The 18,441-nt window shown below is 42.0% G+C and overlaps 1 protein-coding gene across 1 annotated transcript in view; it reads left to right on the plus strand.

The window, feature by feature from the left end:
- The window catches only part of LOC106573087 (PDZ domain-containing RING finger protein 4), a 131,832-nt gene that overhangs the window by 58,854 nt on the left and 54,537 nt on the right, over nucleotides 1–18,441 (plus strand). Inside the window, exon 3 of the mRNA XM_014147779.2 lies at nucleotides 2,087–2,168. Within this exon, the coding sequence (XP_014003254.2) occupies nucleotides 2,087–2,168 (82 nt within the window). The remainder of the gene's footprint in view (nucleotides 1–2,086; nucleotides 2,169–18,441) is intronic.

Genomic DNA, 18,441 nt, shown 5'->3' on the forward strand with positions numbered 1-18,441 from the left:
ACAGCCCTAGTTACATGAAGAGCTTAGTCTTTAGAGATTACATTTTTTTTATACTAGTCTGTAATAAAAGACTATCACATGTTTCAGAAAGAAACATGGTCTGTGTCAAATTGAGACTAACCATGTTATGCTATGACCAATCTACATGTGTCACTGCTGAACATCAACCCACAACATGACCAGACCCAACCCTTTAAACCTGACGAGATCCAACCCTTTGTTCCTTCATAATATAAGATATTTTCTCCATAACTCAGTAGCACCACTACCCACAGGGCCTGCTTGTAATAATTGGTGCTGCTTGGCATAGCCATTTGGTTTCATGGAAGGTTTACAAGGTGATTAAACAGAATGGGCTAATAAAACCAGGCAATACAGTGCAACATTCATTCACAGCCTAGTTATAGCCCTGGGCTAGACTCCTAAATGTAATCAATGTGACCCATAAAAGAGACATTTTCTCATCTTCATCTGCGATCAGGTGCAGACGCCAAGATTACGGCACATTTTATAGATACAACAAATGTTTGTTTCCCTGGGTTTTAAACATGGGCAGTAAAGCTGTGTAATTGTGTTCAATGTACACACACACACACAAACAAACACACACGGCCAACAATGTTACGATGTGCTGCAATATTGTAGTGCCAGAGGATAAAACATTTTGACGTTTACAAGGCTCATTTTGTCACCAGAAGATTGTTTTGGGACAGAATAGCACGTGTTTGTATGTACTCACAGACGTAATGAAATGTCATTTATAATGGAAATAAATTCAATATGTTCAATGTTCAACAGTGTGCAAAAGTGAATGCTTCATGTCAAAAATAGTGTGTGTGGTATTTGATAGCACTTTCCATATACACTGTACAAAATTCATGGGACTTTGTCCAAAGTTTACTCAAGGAGGGAGGGAGAGAGGGAGAGAGGGAGAGAGGGGGAGAGAGAGGGAGAGAGAGAGAGAGAGAGAGAGAGATTTTGTAAGTGTAGGATAATTTAATTGAAATGCCTGGGTATGCAACAGCACGCAACATCATCCTAGACAGCACTGTCACTTCCAGTCAGTGTATGTAAGAGAGTGATTGTGTGAGAGAGAGAAACTCCCTCTCAGTAGCAGTGCATGGATAAAATCACTGGGGAAGCCAAGCCAGGAAAAAAGCCATATTAAAACCTATGTTGTGATCAATGCGTTGTTTGACCTATAACCCATTTGTTCATACGCCACCTTGATATACAATAAGGAAATGTTTTATTTACCTAGGCAAGTCAGTTAAGAACAAATTCTTATTTACAATGACGGCCAAACCCGGACCAATTGTGCGCCGCCCTATGAGACTCCCAATCACGGCCGGTTGTGATACAGCCTGGATTTGAACCAGGGTGTCTGTAGTGACACCTCTAGCACTGAGATGCAGTGCCTTAGACCACTGAACCACTCAGGAGCCAGACAACAGTCACGCAGTGAATAAATTCAACCACACATACATCTGTTTCATCACAAAACCAGAGAGAAACATTTGTCTGGTGAAGTCCACAAAGCATATATTGCGTAACAAACAGTTACATGACCTACGACATGGTTAAGCAAGTTAACGCTTTTGACAGTTTACTAAACAACTACTGATGTAGAACCACAGAGAGTTACAGCAAGTCAGCACAAAGAAAACAGGTGACTACCTCATGAAGTTGATTGAGACAATGCCAAGAGTGTGCAAAGCTGTCATCAAGGCAAAGGGTGGCTACTTTGAAGAATCTAAAATACAAAATATATTTGGATTTGATTAACACTTTCTTTATTACTACATGATTCCATATGTGTTACTATAGTTTTAATGTATTCACTATTATTGTACAATGTAGAAAATAGTTTAAAAAATAAATAAATAAATAAATAAGAAAAACCCTTGAATGACTAGGTGTGTCTAAACGTTTGACTGGTACTGTATATACACATTATTCTGGGGAAGCCTTCCCTTGGCATCCATGATACATGCAACTGCTCCCTCTTAACTAATTTCGTTCTCTCGTTCTCTTTCTGTCTCCTTCCTATTTCTCTCTCTCCTTCTCTCTTTTTTTTTCCTAACAGCTGTCACTCTCTCCACACCATGGAACAGGATTACTATGAGGGGACAGCTGACGGAGGGAGGACAGAGGAGTTTGAGTATGAGGTAAGACTTGATTACACCTCCCGTCATAGTTGTGAACAACGTTTGACAAACAACCCCCCCCTCCCCCCCAAACACACACACCACATCTCATAACGGGGCTTTATCAATAAGGGAAGGGCTCAGTTATAATTGACTCCACAGCCCTGTCCCTTGGGGAATGTGGTGACAGATAGATGATAGGTCACACTACACACTACAGACAGCTCAGGATATCTACAGGACCTTTTACAGCCACAGCCGCTGCCAATAATGATGTCCTATGAGGTCTTCATGAGGGAATATTTGTAATATGTCATTGGTTATAACTCACTGAAAGTGTAGCAACCTCACACCCTTAACTTTGTCCTATTTGAGGCATCTGAGAAAAAAAAAAGGTATCTGTCCTGTAAAATACTGAGGGCTCTATTTTTGGCTGGCGTTAAGGCGGCGCTAGTGTCAAAGGTACGGTCTTTGGCAATTTCAACTTGTAAAAGCCAGCGCTCTGATATTTTCAATTTACCTGTCTTATGCCGTCTTGTTTGCCTTGAGGTGTGGAAATATTTGACGTGTGTCCTTAAAAACATGCGACAACATGCCAATTTCAAATTTCTTAGAACGATTCAACATCCATGGGTTTATGGTAGGAACGTGCATGGCTCAAATGCAATGCAATTTTGTCTGCTATTTCTGGAGAAGTGCAAATATTATCTGTAAGATAGTTCCATGATGTTTATAAAATATTACATTTGTAAGCAGTGTAACGGTGAGTGGACATTCTACCTTTCTCTGTATATTGAATCTTTATCCAGCTCCTTTGAAAAGTGTGGATGTCCGTAAAACCCTCCATAGTCTAAAATGCCTTGTCTGTGTTATACATCAGCAGGAAGCAGTTATGGTGCCTGTAACTGTATTTACACATAGCCATGGTTGGGGAGTAATGGATTGCATGTAATCTGTTACATGTAAGGGATTACAAAACAAAACGGTAACTGTAATCCGTTACAATACCAGCAAAAATATTGTAATCAGATTATAGATACTTTTGAAAAACTAGATCATTACTTAGAGGATTATTTTAAAATTCCTAAAGGATGTTGCGAAAAAAATGTTTTACACTTCTGTTTTCTCAATGACATTCAAATCAGCATTGAAAAAAGGTGCAAGTTTAAATTGGTTCCACCTGAGCGAGTCTGACCACAAGTCAGAGACTACAATGATGACACACCAAATGTTTTTGATGGATCACAGGAAAAGAGCAGAAATAGGCTTTTGTAGGCTACAGTCCAAGCTATGTCTTCAAATGGTGCGACTGCTGTTGACATCCAAAGATTATCCAACTTGAGTAAACGCTTGGAGGTAAGGATGACAGCAGTGGTGTAGTCTACGGCCATACGGATATCACTTATTATTGATGTGAATTTCACTGCTGCTCTCTCATCACTATTTGCACCTTACAGATTGTGGTTGTTGTGGATGGCTGTTCACAAATCTAAATGTGTATTTGAACCCAATAATGGTTGAATTCAAGAAGTTTAAGCTGCCTATCAATCATTGTTTTTTAAACCAATGGACAGCCAGTGAAAAATGCACTCTTGCAACAGCTGCATAGTGCGGATCCCAGCCTCTGGAATAAAAGTGGGGCTTTTATTGCTCAATCTAATTTAAAAAATCCATAGGCCTAATGGACACATTCTCAAACTCGCACACTTTTGATAGACTTAAAAGGGGAAATCTGTAGTTGCTTGATCCATTTATATATATATATATATTTCAGACCCCTTGACTTTTTCCACATTTTGTTACATTACAGCCTTATCTAAAATTGATTAAATAAAAATAATTCCTCAGCAATCTACACCCAATACCCCATAATGACAAAGCGAAAACAGGTTTTTAGAAATTTTTGTAAAAATATTCAGACCCTTTGCTATGAGACACGAAATTGAGCATCCTGTTTCCATTGATCATCCTTGAGAATTTCTACAACTTGATTGGTGTCCACCTGTGGTAAATTCAATTGATTGGACACGATTTGGAAAGGCACACACCTGTCTATATAAGGTCCCACAGTTGACAGTGCATGTCAGAGCAAAAACCAAGCCATGAGGTCGAAAGAATTGCCTGTATACCTCCGAGACAGGATTATGTCAAGGCACAGATCTGGGGAAGGGTACCAAAACATTCCTTTAGTATTGAAGGTCCCCAAGAATGCAGTGGCTCCATCATTCTTAAATGGAAGAAGTTTGGAACCACCAAGACTCTTCCTAGAGCTGGCCGCCCAGCCAAACTGAGCAATCGGGGGAGAAGGGCCTTGGTCACTCTGACAGACCTCTATAGTTCCTCTGTGGCGATGGGAGAACCTTACAGAAGGACAACCATCTCTGCAGCATTCCACCAATCAGGCCTTTATTTACATTTACATTTTAGTCATTTAGCAGACGCTCTTATCCAGAGCGACTTACAGTAGTGAGTGCATACATTTCATTTCATGCATTTTTTTTTTTTTGTACTGGTAGACATGGTAGAGTGGCAGAAACCACTCCTCAGTAAAAGACATATGAACGCCCGCTTGTAGTTTGCCAAAAGGCACCTAAAGACTCTCAGACCATGAGAAACAAGATTGTCTGGTCTGATGAAACTTTGTCCTGAATGCCAAGCGTCATGTCTTGGGTAACCCTAGCACCATCCCTACGGAGAAGCATGATGGTGGCAGCATCATGCTGTGGTGATGTTTTCAGAGGCAGGGACTGGGAGACGAGTGAGGATCGAGGCAAAGATGAACGGAGCAAAGTACAGAGAGATTCTTGATGAAAACCTGCTCCAGATAGCTCATGACCTCAGACTGGGGGTGAAGGTTCACATTCCAACAGGACAACGATCCTTAGCACACAGCAAAGACTTCGCAGGAGTGGCTTCGGGACTAGTCCCTGAATGTCTTTGAGTGCCCCAGCTAGAGCCCGGACTTGAACCCATCAAATATCTCTGGAGAGACTTGAAAATAGCTGTGCAGCAACGCTCCCCATCCAACCTGACAGAGCTTGAGAGGATCTGCAGAGAAGAATGCGAGGAACTCCACAAATACAGGTGTGCCAAGCTTGTAGTGTCATACCCAAGAAGACTCGAGGCTGTAATCGCTGCCAAAAGGGCTTCAACAAAGTACTGAGTAAAGGGACTGAATACTTATGTAAATGTGATATTTCTGGTTTTTGTCTTAAATAAATTAGCAAAAATATCTAAAAACCTATTTTTACTTTATCATTATGGGGTATTGTGTGTAGACTGATGAGGGAAAATCATTTTTAGAATAAGGCTGTAACGTTAAAAAAAATGTGGAAAAAGTCAAGGGGTCTGAATACTTTCCGAATCCATTAATTCTTGAAGATTATAAACTGGGTGGTTCAAGCACTGAATGCTGATTGGCTGACAGCCAAGGTATATCAGACCGTAAACAACAGGTATGACAAAACATTTATTTTTACTGCTCTAATTACATTGGTAACCAGTTTATAATAGCAACAGCAATACCACACCTCCTCAGGCCTTATTGCTTAAGTATAAGTTATAAATGCCTCATGAGCTTACTGTCACACTCAACTGTCACACTCCATGAGAACCCAAAATATAAGCTATATATTTTTATATCATGGATGGTCAGTCCTTGCGTCCAAAGCTCTGTCTATTAATCTGAGAGTGGTTACATTTCTCCAGGCACATCCCTCAGCTATTACCAAAACAGAGGCGGGGTACCTGTTTTGTTATTGTTTAATCTGTAGATTTGCCCTTTAAACAACTGCATATTATCACGATATCAAAGTGTCAGCAACAAAAGGTAAACAATAGGCCTATAGCAAATGCAGCATATGGCATTCATTTTTCACATGTAAATAGTACTTTTCAGCAGTGCTCAAAGCATGCCCTTCCATGAGCGCAGGATTTATTTTCAACTTGAATCAATGAGCCCAAACAGTCCTCCATGACAACAAAATCATAAAAAATCAGGTATAACAATTTGGCTAATCTAAACTTCCATATTTCCAAGTCATATTCTTGAAGATCAAGGGGTAGTACATTTATTGGAATGACTGGAATTTGCATAGACTTTGTTTTTAATGTAAAGATATAATTTAGTCATATAATTATATGTAGTAGAAAGCGAAGCCTACATAACCAACCCATAAAGTAAAATGTAACATCCATATATGGCCAGCTATGTAAACTTTAGCATTGATTTATCCTGCAATAGATGTCGTTCAATTGGTAACATACATTTTTCGAATGCCTCTTAAAGGGAAAGTCATCTAAAAGTAACAGAATGTAATCAGATTACATTACTGAGTTTGGGAAATCCAAAATTACGTTACCGATTACAATTTTGGACAGGTAACTAGTAACTGTAACGGATTACATTTAGAAAGTAACCTACCCAACCCTGCACATAGCCTATTTAAAACAAGTTGTTGTTTTGTTTTTATTATAATTATACACTGTCTTTTTAGGCCTTATCAATAGCCTAGTGAATGTAATCTTGCTTATTGACTACGTTTGGCATGTCCATGTCCAGACTACAATTAACAGTAGGCCTAGTCCCTATATCAGTGTGAATGCTATAGCCTATGTTTAACAATGTTTTTCCATATTAAAGCAACTAGAACAATGGGAATTGTAAATATGTTAAAACATATTGAGCAAATAGGGGGCAGGCTATTTAAAGGGATACTTCAGGATTTTGGCAATGACGTTTTTAAAGGACGTTGCTAACTAGCGTCAGTGCAATTACTAACTAGCGTTAGTGCAATGACTGGAAGTGTATGTTAACTGCTAGCATGCTAGTAGATACAATAGACTTCCAGTCATTGTGCTAACGCTAGTTAGCATTGGCTCGCGAAACGACGTTTGAACTTCTGGCGTACTGAATGCAGACATAAAACATTTATCCATGAGTTCATCTGACTCTGTGGAAGTAGATAAAGGACTTCATTGCCAAAACCCTGAAGTATTCCTTTAACGAACCAGGCTATAATGGACTAACATTGTAATTGGAGTTGATGAGAACACAATATACAAAAGACCGTAAATACACAACTTGAAGCAACCACATATTTAGCCAAGGAGCACGTTCTGATTGGCCAGTGAGGGGCCAAGCCTCGACTCACCCACAACTTATTTATTCATCAAAACCCTGCCCTTTCCCGGTTGTGAAAATAGCTAAAATATTTTGGACTCACCCCTGAACCTATAACACTACCGCGAGCACTAAGATTTACCACTGCGTTAGGTTTGTTAAAATAAAGCGTAAAAAGCTTCTGTTTTTTTTTCTCCATAAATACAGCAAGGTGTCAAGTCAAACCAATCCTCCTCTTCCGTCTTTGTTTGTGCTGAACTAACCCACAGGTGCATGGGCAGATTCCTGAGTTAGTTTGACAGATGCTGATTTAAGCCTATAATTTAGACACACACACAGATACACGCACACACACGCACACAGACACTGATCTAGATGCAGATGAGACAGGAGGCGATGATAAACTGGCTTCATGTCGACACTTGGCTGTCTCAATCCACCAGGCCCCCACTCCTCCTCTCATCTTCCTCCTGTACTAATATTCTTTATTCCACATCATTGAAGACCAGGTAAACTGTGCTGCCAGTCTGGCTTTGCTTTGAGTGATGTATGATGATTACATTTTCTCTTTTGTTTCATTTGATATTGTTTCGAAAGCTTCCTTCCTTCCATTCACTAAGCTCGAGTTATTTCTCACCCTTCTTCTCTAAAGTGATTTGCTCATCCACTTGTGTCGCCTCTGCTTCAGCCTTGGCATTAGAGGCAACGCAAGTATAATATATTAAGCCTCTTTTCTTTATGCCTCATTTCTATTAACAAATCCTATTATATTGTGTGTGCTTTGCAGCCTGCCTGCACCCTTTTTTATTTGATGCTTTGGGAGCAGGTATATTCCACGCTAACCCACCTTCACTTAACGTACGTCAATAGTTCACAGCTGAATGCCTCTATTTCAGAGTGAGGTTTATTCCTTCATTTATCAAAATGAGAGAGAGATTTCTGAAATTACCTCAGTCTGATGAAAAATCATAATGTGGGCACCCTGCCATTACATCACAGCGGAAATATAATACAGATAATGAAATGTTGGCTCACCATTTCATCAAGCAAGTATGTTGATGATTTCCTTTAGGACAATGGCTTGAGTAGTGAGAGACAAGGTGTTGGGTTAGGGAGGAAAAGAGCCATCAAAAGATTCATTATTAAAAACTCTTGTGCAGTATGTCTGTCTTGTTTAGCCTCCATGTTTTCTTTACACTGTATACAATCTGTATACTGTTTATAACCCAAGATAAGGACTTAATGGGAACAGGTGATGATGCCTTCTCAGAGAGTGGACATCTTAAAATTGTGCTGCTTTTAAAATGTAATCTAAAAAGCGATTACATAGATTTTTTTTCCCCTGCCAATCTATACAACTTACTCCACATTTCAGAATGAAAGAAAAATAATAAATGAATAACTATTGGTCTGGTTCAATCCAATACAACACAACATCGAGGGAAACTCTCTGTATTTTCAAGTATTGTGGTTGCAGCATGATGTTAGAGGAAAACTCACCCTAGAAATCTGAAGCGGGACAATTACAAAAAATAAATACACCAGAGTGGCTTTCCTGTAGAGTGTTCCTGAGTGGTCCAGTCTCAATCCTGACTTAAATTTGTTTGTAAATCAGAGACAAGGTTTGAATATTGACCCAGTCTGAAATACGTATATGTTTTAAGCAGGCCCCTCATAGTCCCTGTGCCCAAGAACGCCAAGGTAACCTGTCTAAATGACTATCACCCCATAGCACTCACATCTGTAGCCACGAAATGCTCTGAAAGGCTGTTCATGGCTCACATCAACACCATCATCTCAGACACCCTGGACCCACTCCAATTCGCATACCGCCCCAACAGATCCACAAATTACGCAATCTCTGTTTCACTCCACACTGCCCTCTCCCACCTGGACAAGAGGAACACCTACATGAGAATGCTGTTCCTTGACTACAACTTAGCATTCAACGCCATAGTACCCACAAAGCTAATCACTAGGCTCAGGACCCTGGGACTGAGCACCTCCCTCTGCAACTGGATCCTAGACTTCCTGAAGAGCCGGTGGTGAGGGTAGGCAACAACACATCCACCTCGCTGACCCTCAACATGGGGGCCCCTCAGGGGTGCGTGCTTAGTACCCTCCCGTACTCCCTGTTCACCCACAACGGCATGGCCGTGCAAGACTCTAACATCATCATTAAGTTTGCTGACGACACGACGGTGGTAGGCCAGATCACCAACAACGATGAGACCGCCTATAGTGAGGAGGTCAGTGACCTGGCAGTGTGGTGAGGGGACACCAACATCTCCCTCAACGTCAGAAGGACAAAGTAGCTGATCATGGACCGCCCACATCAAGGGGGCTATAGTGGAGCGGGTCGAGAGCTTGAAGTTCCTTCGTGTCCACATCACTAAGGAATTAACATGGTCTACACACCAACACGGTAGTAAAGGCACGACAACATCTCTTCCCCCTCAGGAGTCTGAAAATATTTGGCATGGACCCTCATATCCTCCAAAGTTCTGATTGTATAGGTAGGCCTGATACAATATACACGGTAGACCATAGGGCCATTTCTTCACCAGATGTATTAGGCTATATCTTAAGCTTTTAGCAGGAAAGTGTTTTGCCGCGTTCCTCTCCAGTATGAGAGGAGCACTTCGTCATCTTCCCTCTCTTTCTCCCTGATAGGAGAGGAGCTCTCCCCTCTCTGCTCTGCCTGTACCGGTGGCAGCCATCCACAGACAACTTTTTCAATTACTGGTAATCAAAGGCAGTGATTATTATGACAGCATCCAATGCAGCCTGACGGTGGGCGGCAGTTCCTTCTAATCACGCCATCGCAGTCATTAATTTACTGTCAGGCCATCGTCCCCCGTCCCCGCTCTGCAGCCACTACATCGCAATCTCCCGCCTGAGAGGCTGAGAGCTCGCCCGGAAAATGGAAAAACGGAAAGGAAAAGAGGGAGAGACAGGGAACACAGAGTGTATGTGATGGATCAGGAGAAGGGGCCCTTTGCCTTATCAAGGATTTACACACCAGTGTGTGTGTGTGTGTAGGGGGGGGGACATATGAGAAAGGAAACAGGGCTGCCAGAACACTTCTCATTCCACACACACACTCCACAATGTTTTATCCAACTTCTTCTAATCACGTCTATCTGTTTTTCCTGTTTATTTAGCCACGGGTCCTCTCCACTCTACCACCACATAGTCATTAATTATACTAACTTGTTCAGGCTTTTTCCACTCAACGAGATGGGGAAAGACGTTAAAACATCACACACTTTCACTTGTGCCTTCGGTTTCATTTGATCAGTTGTGTGGTATATTTTTAGCGAGAATGTCTTCGAGACAACCCCATGGATCAGGCAGATATTTGACATCAAAAACTCTTCCTATTGAACATCCATCACGTCATCTAGACATTCCTCTAGATTTTCTTATACTGTTTTTCGAGGATATTTTACAGAAAAAAAAAACGTCTGTTACCAATTAATTCCTCTCATCTACATTGACACCACACAGAATCTCTATTTCCTTCATGACTCCTTTATTGCGTCATGAAACCCTCAGTAGTCTCAGTCACTGTGTCTAACGCTTCCAATGATGATGTCAAACGATATACCATTAGTAGTAGTTATAATATCACTGTTTGACTGATATTTTTATTTTCCTTTTCATATCTCTTTAGCTGTAAATCCTTTCATCCCTTTTCCTTTCATATCCTCTTTCATTCAGTGATGGGGATTTTTAAGTTGTCATAGGTTGCATCCCCAAAGGCAATAATTTCACTATATAGTGATTTGCTTTTGCCCAGGGCCTATAGGGAATAGGGTGCTATTTGGGACACATTAATTTCAATAAGAAACAGTCAGTCAGAGATCTGAGGTGTCAGCAGGTGGAGTCTGTCAAAAGAAATGAAGACCAGAGAGCTCTGACAATAGATACTGAGTATACAAAACAAGCTAAACACCTTCTTTGCGTGCTTTGAAGGTAACACAGTGCCACCGACGTGGCCCGCTCCCAAGGACTGTGGGCTCTCCTTCTCCGTGGCAGACGTGAGTAAGACATTTAAACGTGTTAACCCTCGCAAGGCTGCCGGCCCAGACGGCATCCCTAGCCGCGTCCTCAAAGCACTTGATGATGACAGAAGTGAGTGCTACGGAGCAATAGTCATTTAGTTCAAGTACCTTTGCTTTCTTGGGTACAGGAACAATTGTGGACATATTCAATCTCTCCCTATCCCAGTCTGCTGTCTCCACTTGCTTCAAGATGTCCACCATTGTTCCTGTTCCCAAGAAAGCTAAGGTAACGGAACTAAATGACTATCGCCCCGTAGCACTCTCTTCTGTCATCATCAAGTGCTTTGAGAGGCTAGTTAAATCACCTCTACCTTGCCTGACACCCTAGACCCACTTCAATTTGCTTACCCCAATAGATCCACAGACGATGCAATCACAATCGCACTGCACACTGCCCTATCCCATCTGGACAAGAGGAATACTTATGTAAGAATGCTGTTCATTGACTATAGCTCAGCATCCACCACTGAGCCCCGCCCTGTGCAACTGGGTCCTGGACTTCCTGACGGGCTAACCCCAGGTGGTGAAGGTAGGATACAACTCCTCCGCTACGTTGATCATCAACACAGGGGCCCCACAAGGGTGCGTGCTCAGCCCCCTTCTGTTCTCCCTGTACCCCCATGACTGCTTGGCCACGCACGCCTCCAACTCAATCATCAACTTTGCAGACAACACAACAGTTGTAGGCCTGATTACCAACAATGATGAGACAGCCTACAGGGAGGAGGTGAGGGCCCTTGTGGAGTGGTGCCAGGAAAATAACCTCTCCCTCAACGTCAACAAAACAAAGGAGCTGATCATGGAGAGGGCACGCAGCAGAGGGAGCACGACCCTATCCACATCGACGGGACCGCAGTGGAGAAGGTGAAAATCTTCAAGTTCCTCCGCATAGACATCATCGACGATCTGAAATGGTCCACCCACACAGACAGTGTGATGAAGAAGGCGCAACAGCGTCTCTTTAACCTCAGGAGGCTGAATAAATATATCACCGCCTGGTACATCAACTGCACTGCTCGCAACCGAAGGTTAATAATGGAACTGTGGTCACTTTAATAATGTAGACATAACACATTACTCATTTCATATGTATATACTGTATTCTATTCTACTGTATTTTAGTCAATGCCACTCCGACATTGCTTGTCCTAATATTTATATATTTCTTAACTCCATTATTTTACTTTTAGATTTGTGTGTATTGTTGTGAATTGTTAGATACTACTGCACTGTTGGAGCTAGGAACATAAACATTTCACTACACCTGCAATAACATCTGCTAAATATGTGTATGTGACCAATACATTTCCCCTAACGTTAACCCTAACCATGACCCTGACTTCAACCCTAACTAAGGCTGTGGTGGTCATGAAAATTTGTCAGCTGGTTATTGTCATGCAAAAGACTGACAGTGTCACGGTAATTGCCCACTAATTTGCATAAACATGTTTAGCATCTCCAGGCATCCACACATACTAGCCGCTGATCCGCACCTTTGGAACATCTACAGTAGAAGTCGGAAGTTTACATACACTTAGGTTGGAATCATTAATACTCGTTTTTCAACCACTCCACAAATTTCTTGCTAACAAACTATAGTTTTGGCAAGTCGGTTAGGACATCTACTTTGTGCATGACAAGTCATTTTCTCAACAATTGTTTACAGACGGATTATTTCACTTATAAATCACTGTATCCCAATTCCAGTGGGTCAGAAGTTTACATACACTAAGTTGACTGTGCCTTTAAACAGCTTGGAAAACGTTTGACCCAAGTTAAACAATTTAAAGGCAATGAAACCAAATACTAATTGAGTGTATGTAAACTTATTTTAGGTAGGTTTAAAGAAACATTATGATATGAAGAAAATGGATTTCAGAAGAACAGAATATAAATTGGCCTATTGTACGTTATCTGTCTATGCATCATACCATAGGGTGTAGGCTTAGCAGACAAGATACGCTTAAGTCCCATGCCATTATTTTATGCAACATGCAACAATTTAAACATTTTTACTGAGTTACAGTTCATATAAGGAAATCAGTCAATTGAAATACATTCATTAGGCCCTAATCTATGGATTTCAAATGACTGGGAAAACATATATGCATCTGTTGGTCACAGATACATAGGGGCGGGATCAGGAAACCAGTCAGTATCTGGTGTGACCACCATTTGCTCATGCAGCACAACACATCTCCTTCACATAGAGTTGATCAGGCTGTTGATTGTGGCCCATGGAATGTTGTCCCACTCCTCTTCAATGGCTGTGCGAATTTGCTGTATATTGGTGGGAACTGGAACACGCTGTCGTACACGTCGATCCAGAGCATCCCAAATGGGCGACGTCTGGTGAGTATGCAGGCCATGGAAGAACTGTGGCATTTTCAGCTTCCAGGAATTGTATACAGATCCTTGCGACATGGGGCAGTGCATTATTATGCTGAAACATGAGGTGATGGCGACAGATGAATGGCATGACAATAGGCCTCAGGATCTCTTCACGATATCTCAGTGCATTTAAATTTCCATCAATAAAATGAAATTGTGTTTGTTGTCCGTAGCTTATGTCTACCCATACCATAACCCCACTGCCACCATGGGGCAATTCGTTCATAACGTTGACATCAGCAAACCACTCGCCCACACGACACCATGCACGCTGTCTGCCATCTGCCCGGTACAGTTCATACTGGGATTCATCCATGAAGAATAGACTTCTCCGAACTGCAGTCAGGTCAAGACCCTGGTTAGGACGATGAGCACGCAGATGCACACGCTGGTCACTCTTTCTACCGTCATACTATTCTAAATGTAATCTCGTCTTTACGATGTAAAATTAGTTTTGCACACTGTATGCACTCGAATAGCGAATGGAAGCCACTTTCCCGCTGGTTCGTAGGTTATTCCGGTGATTTCACTCCACACATCAACCACTGTTTGAGGAGCATGCAGCCTCTAGCTGTGTGACAGATCAAAACTCTGTATGCCATAGGCTCTCCAACCCTGGTACTGTAGCTACCCAGTTCTTAATTTGGGAACCAAGTATAATCTGTTCGGGAACATAGATAGTATGTTTTCACAACTAAACATATTTCATTAAACTGTTGACAGCCCCTCTCTCTGCATGCTCGAGAAAGGAATGAAAGAGAGTCGAGGAGATGGAAAAGCATGGTGGTAAGATATGCTGTAGCTAAAAGGTAATGTGTCAGCCTATTAATTCAAAATCAAATACAAATTCACTATAATTGTAGGCTAACTCTGAATTTGTTTAATTTTGGAGTATACAGAAGGCTAGACCATTTAGGTCAGTTTTTCTGCCATGCATGATATGTGGTAGGCTATGTATTGTATAACAGCACAATCAATATTTTAATTCATGTTTATTTTGCGCTTGGCTCACATATATGTCACGTTGTGTGAAGGATCGGGAGACAGGCGCAGGATCCTTCATTTACAAAACAGCCTCCAACACTCTACTCAGCAAATTGGATGCAGTCTATCACAGTGCCATCCGTTTTGTCACCAAAGCCCCATATACTACCCACCACTGCGACCTGTATGCTCTCGTTGGCTGGCCCTCATTTCATATTCATCGCCAAATCCAATGGCTCCAGGTCATCTATAAGTCTTTGCTAGGTAAAGCCCCGCCTTATCTCAGCTCACTGGTCACCATACCAGCATCCACCCGTAGCACGCACTCCAGCGGGTATATTTCACTGGTCAACCCCAAAGCCAATTCCTCCTTCGGCCGCCTTTCCTTCCAGTTCTCTGCTGCCAATGACTGGAACGAGCTGCAAAAATCACTGAAGCTGGAGACTCATATCTCCCTCACTAACTTTAAGCACCAGCTGTACATAGCCCATCTGTAAATAGCCCATCCAACTACCCCATCCCCATACTGTTATTTATTTTTTGCTACTTTGCACCCCAGTATCTCTGCTTGCACATTAATCTTCTGCATCTATCACTCCAGTGTTTAATTGCTAAATTGTAATTATTTCGCCACTATGGCCTATTTATTTCCTTTCCTCCCTTATCTTAACTCATTTGCACACACTGAATATAGACTTTTTTTTCTATTGTGTTATTGACTGTATGTTTGTTTATTCCATGTGTAACTCTGTGTTGTTGTTTGTGTCGCACTACTTTGCTTTATCTTGGCCAGGTCGCAGTTGTAAATGAGAACTTGTTCTCAACTAGCCTACCTGGTTAAATAAATATTTTTTTAAATGTCAATGGACACCGGGTCTCTTTGATGGTCTGTCACAGTGGGAAGGCTGGGGATAAAGGGGGAGGAGGAGGGGGAGAGCCTTGGGGGAGTCAGTGGCTAGAAGGGGATGGGGGCATATACAGTATGGCCAGGGTGGAGCAGGGGAGGATGGGAAGGAGGCGGAGGGCTGTGATGGGAGAGTAAATGGGGTGGACGGGGGCTGTGGTAGATTAGGAAGCCTTAGGGAGAGAGTGTCTCAATGAGGGGATGTACAGTATTGCTGGAGTGGAGAGGCACCAGGTGGCTGTCTGTGGCAGCTCTATTTGCTCCCACTTTCCGCTCTCTCGTCTTCCAGCCTTTGGTCTCTGATCCCCCTCTTCTCCCCTCCTCCCAAAGTGTCTGACACGTGTAACCAGCCAACCTACAGATGTCACGGAGAAAATGAATCTCTCAATTTCTTTTATTTCTTCTTCCCAAACCCATTTGAGCCCCCTTTGCCCCTTTGCCCCTTTTCTACACACACACACACACACACGCACACACACACACGCACACTCACACACAACCACACACATGCAAGCACACACGCACACATACACAATGTCTAGAGGAGTCTGTGGCGCGCTAATGAAGGCCTTGTGGAGAGGCCATTTCACACTCGATTCCCTTCAACACCCCTGACGTGTTATAACATTGGGACACAACCAGCTGGACTATTTGTTGTTTTTCTAGTAGTATGTGTTGTTGGTACTGTAGCCTACCCTACTGTATGTGTGTAATGTATTTTGAAAGTGATGATTGAGATGTAATTTCCTTCCGTTATCAATGTCCTGCTGTTTATGTACATTAGGTCCAGAAAATAGCTATTAATCTAAAAGTGTATGGTATACAAGGCCAATTGTGTTTTGTTTCATATGATTATATGGTATTGATATATTTTTTTATTTTTTTTATTTCACCTTTATTTAACCAGGTAGGCAAGTTGAGAACAAGTTCTCATTTACAATTGCGACCTGGCCAAGATAAAGCAAAGCAGTTCGACAACATACAAAAACACAGAGTTACACATGGAGTAAAACAACATACAATCAATGATACAGTAGAAAAAAATAAGACTATATACAATGTGAGCAAATGATGTGAGATAAGGGAGGTAAAGGCAAAAAAGGCCATGGTGGCAAAGTAAATAAAGTATAGCAAGTAAAACACTGGAATGGTAGATTTGTTATTTGAAGAAAGTTCAAAGTTAAAATATAAATAATATGGTGCAAAGGAGCAAAATAAATAAAATAAATAAATACAGTAGGTGGAAGAGGTAGTAGTTTGGGCTAAATTATAGATGGGCTATGTACAGTGCAGTGATCTGGGAGCTGCTCTGATAGCTGGTGCTTAAAGCTAGTGAGGGAGATAAGTGTTTCCAGTTTCAGAGATTTTTGTAGTTCGTTCCAGTCATTGGCAGCAGAGAACTGGAAGGAGAGACGACCAAAGGAGGAGTTGGCTTTAGGGGTGACCAGAGAGATATACCTGCTGGAGCGCGTGCTACAGGTGGGTGCTGCTATGGTGACCAGTGAGCGGAGATAAGGGGGGACTTTACCTAGCAGGGTCTTGTAGATGACCTGGAGCCAATGTGTTTGGCGACGATTATGAAGCGAAGGCCAGCCAACGAGAGCGTACAGGTCGCAGTGGTGGGTAGTATATGGGGCTTTGGTGACAAAACGGATGGCACTGTGATAGACTGCATCCAGCTTGTTGAGTAGGGTATTGGAGGCTATTTTGTAAATGACATCGCCGAAGTCGAGGATTGGTAGGATGGTCAGTTTTACGAGGGTATGTTTGGCAGCATGAGTGAAGGATGCTTTGTTGCGAAATAGGAAGCCAATTCTAGATTTAACTTTGGATTGGAGATGATTGATGTGAGTCTGGAAGGAGAGTTTACAGTCTAACCAGACACCTAGGTATTTGTAGTTGTCCACAAATTCTAAGTCATATGATTGATATGGCTTTGGCCCCCTTTCATGCAAAAAGTTCCCAAAATGTTAGGTTGTTAGAACAGTCTAGTGGGAGCATTGTGGGGACATCACAAAATACATTTTCACAAACTCTAAAACTGTCCAGTTGTGCTGACATTCAGATAATGTTTGTATCAGGGTGCACAAAGCATTCCTTTGATGTTGCAAGAATGTTGACAGAACAGCCTTTATTAGTTCTTTAAAGGTTCCCAGAACATTTAATTAGGTTGGCCATCAATGGAATATTATGTTAAACCTAAAACAAATATCCTATGAATGTCATAAATATCACACACCCCCGTGAAGAAAATGAGAATTAAAAACAGGTTCAGCCCCTGGTTCGAGGGTGATCTTGTTGAGTTACTCCACCTCAAGAATTGCATATGGCAAAAGGCTCAGCACACGCATACTCAAGCTGACTGGCTATCGTTCAGGGAAATGAGAAACAAGTGCACTCAGGCTATCCGGAAGGCCAAAGTTAGTTACTTTAAGGAGCAGTTCTCTCTCTGTGGGTCTAACCCCAAGAAGTTCTGGAGAAACGGTTAAAGACATGGAGAATAAACCCTCCTCCTCACAGCTGCCCATGTCCCTTAATGTTGATGATGTGGTTGTTACTGACAAGAAGCACATGGCTGAGCTCTTTAATTACCACTTCATTAATTCAGGATTCCTTTTTGACTCAGCCATGCCTCCTTGCCCGTCCAACATTTCCTCATCTCCCACCCCTTCTAATACGATTATCCCTGATGCTTCTCCCTCTTTTTCCCCTGTACCGCAACAAAGTTTCTCCCTGCAGGCAGTCACTGAGTCTGAGGTGCTAAACGAGCTCCTTAAACTTGACCCCAAAACACATCTAGGTCAGATGGTTAAGACCCTTTCTTCT

Source organism: Salmo salar, chromosome ssa16, assembly GCF_905237065.1.
Source record: "Salmo salar chromosome ssa16, Ssal_v3.1, whole genome shotgun sequence".
NCBI lineage: Eukaryota > Metazoa > Chordata > Actinopteri > Salmoniformes > Salmonidae > Salmo > Salmo salar.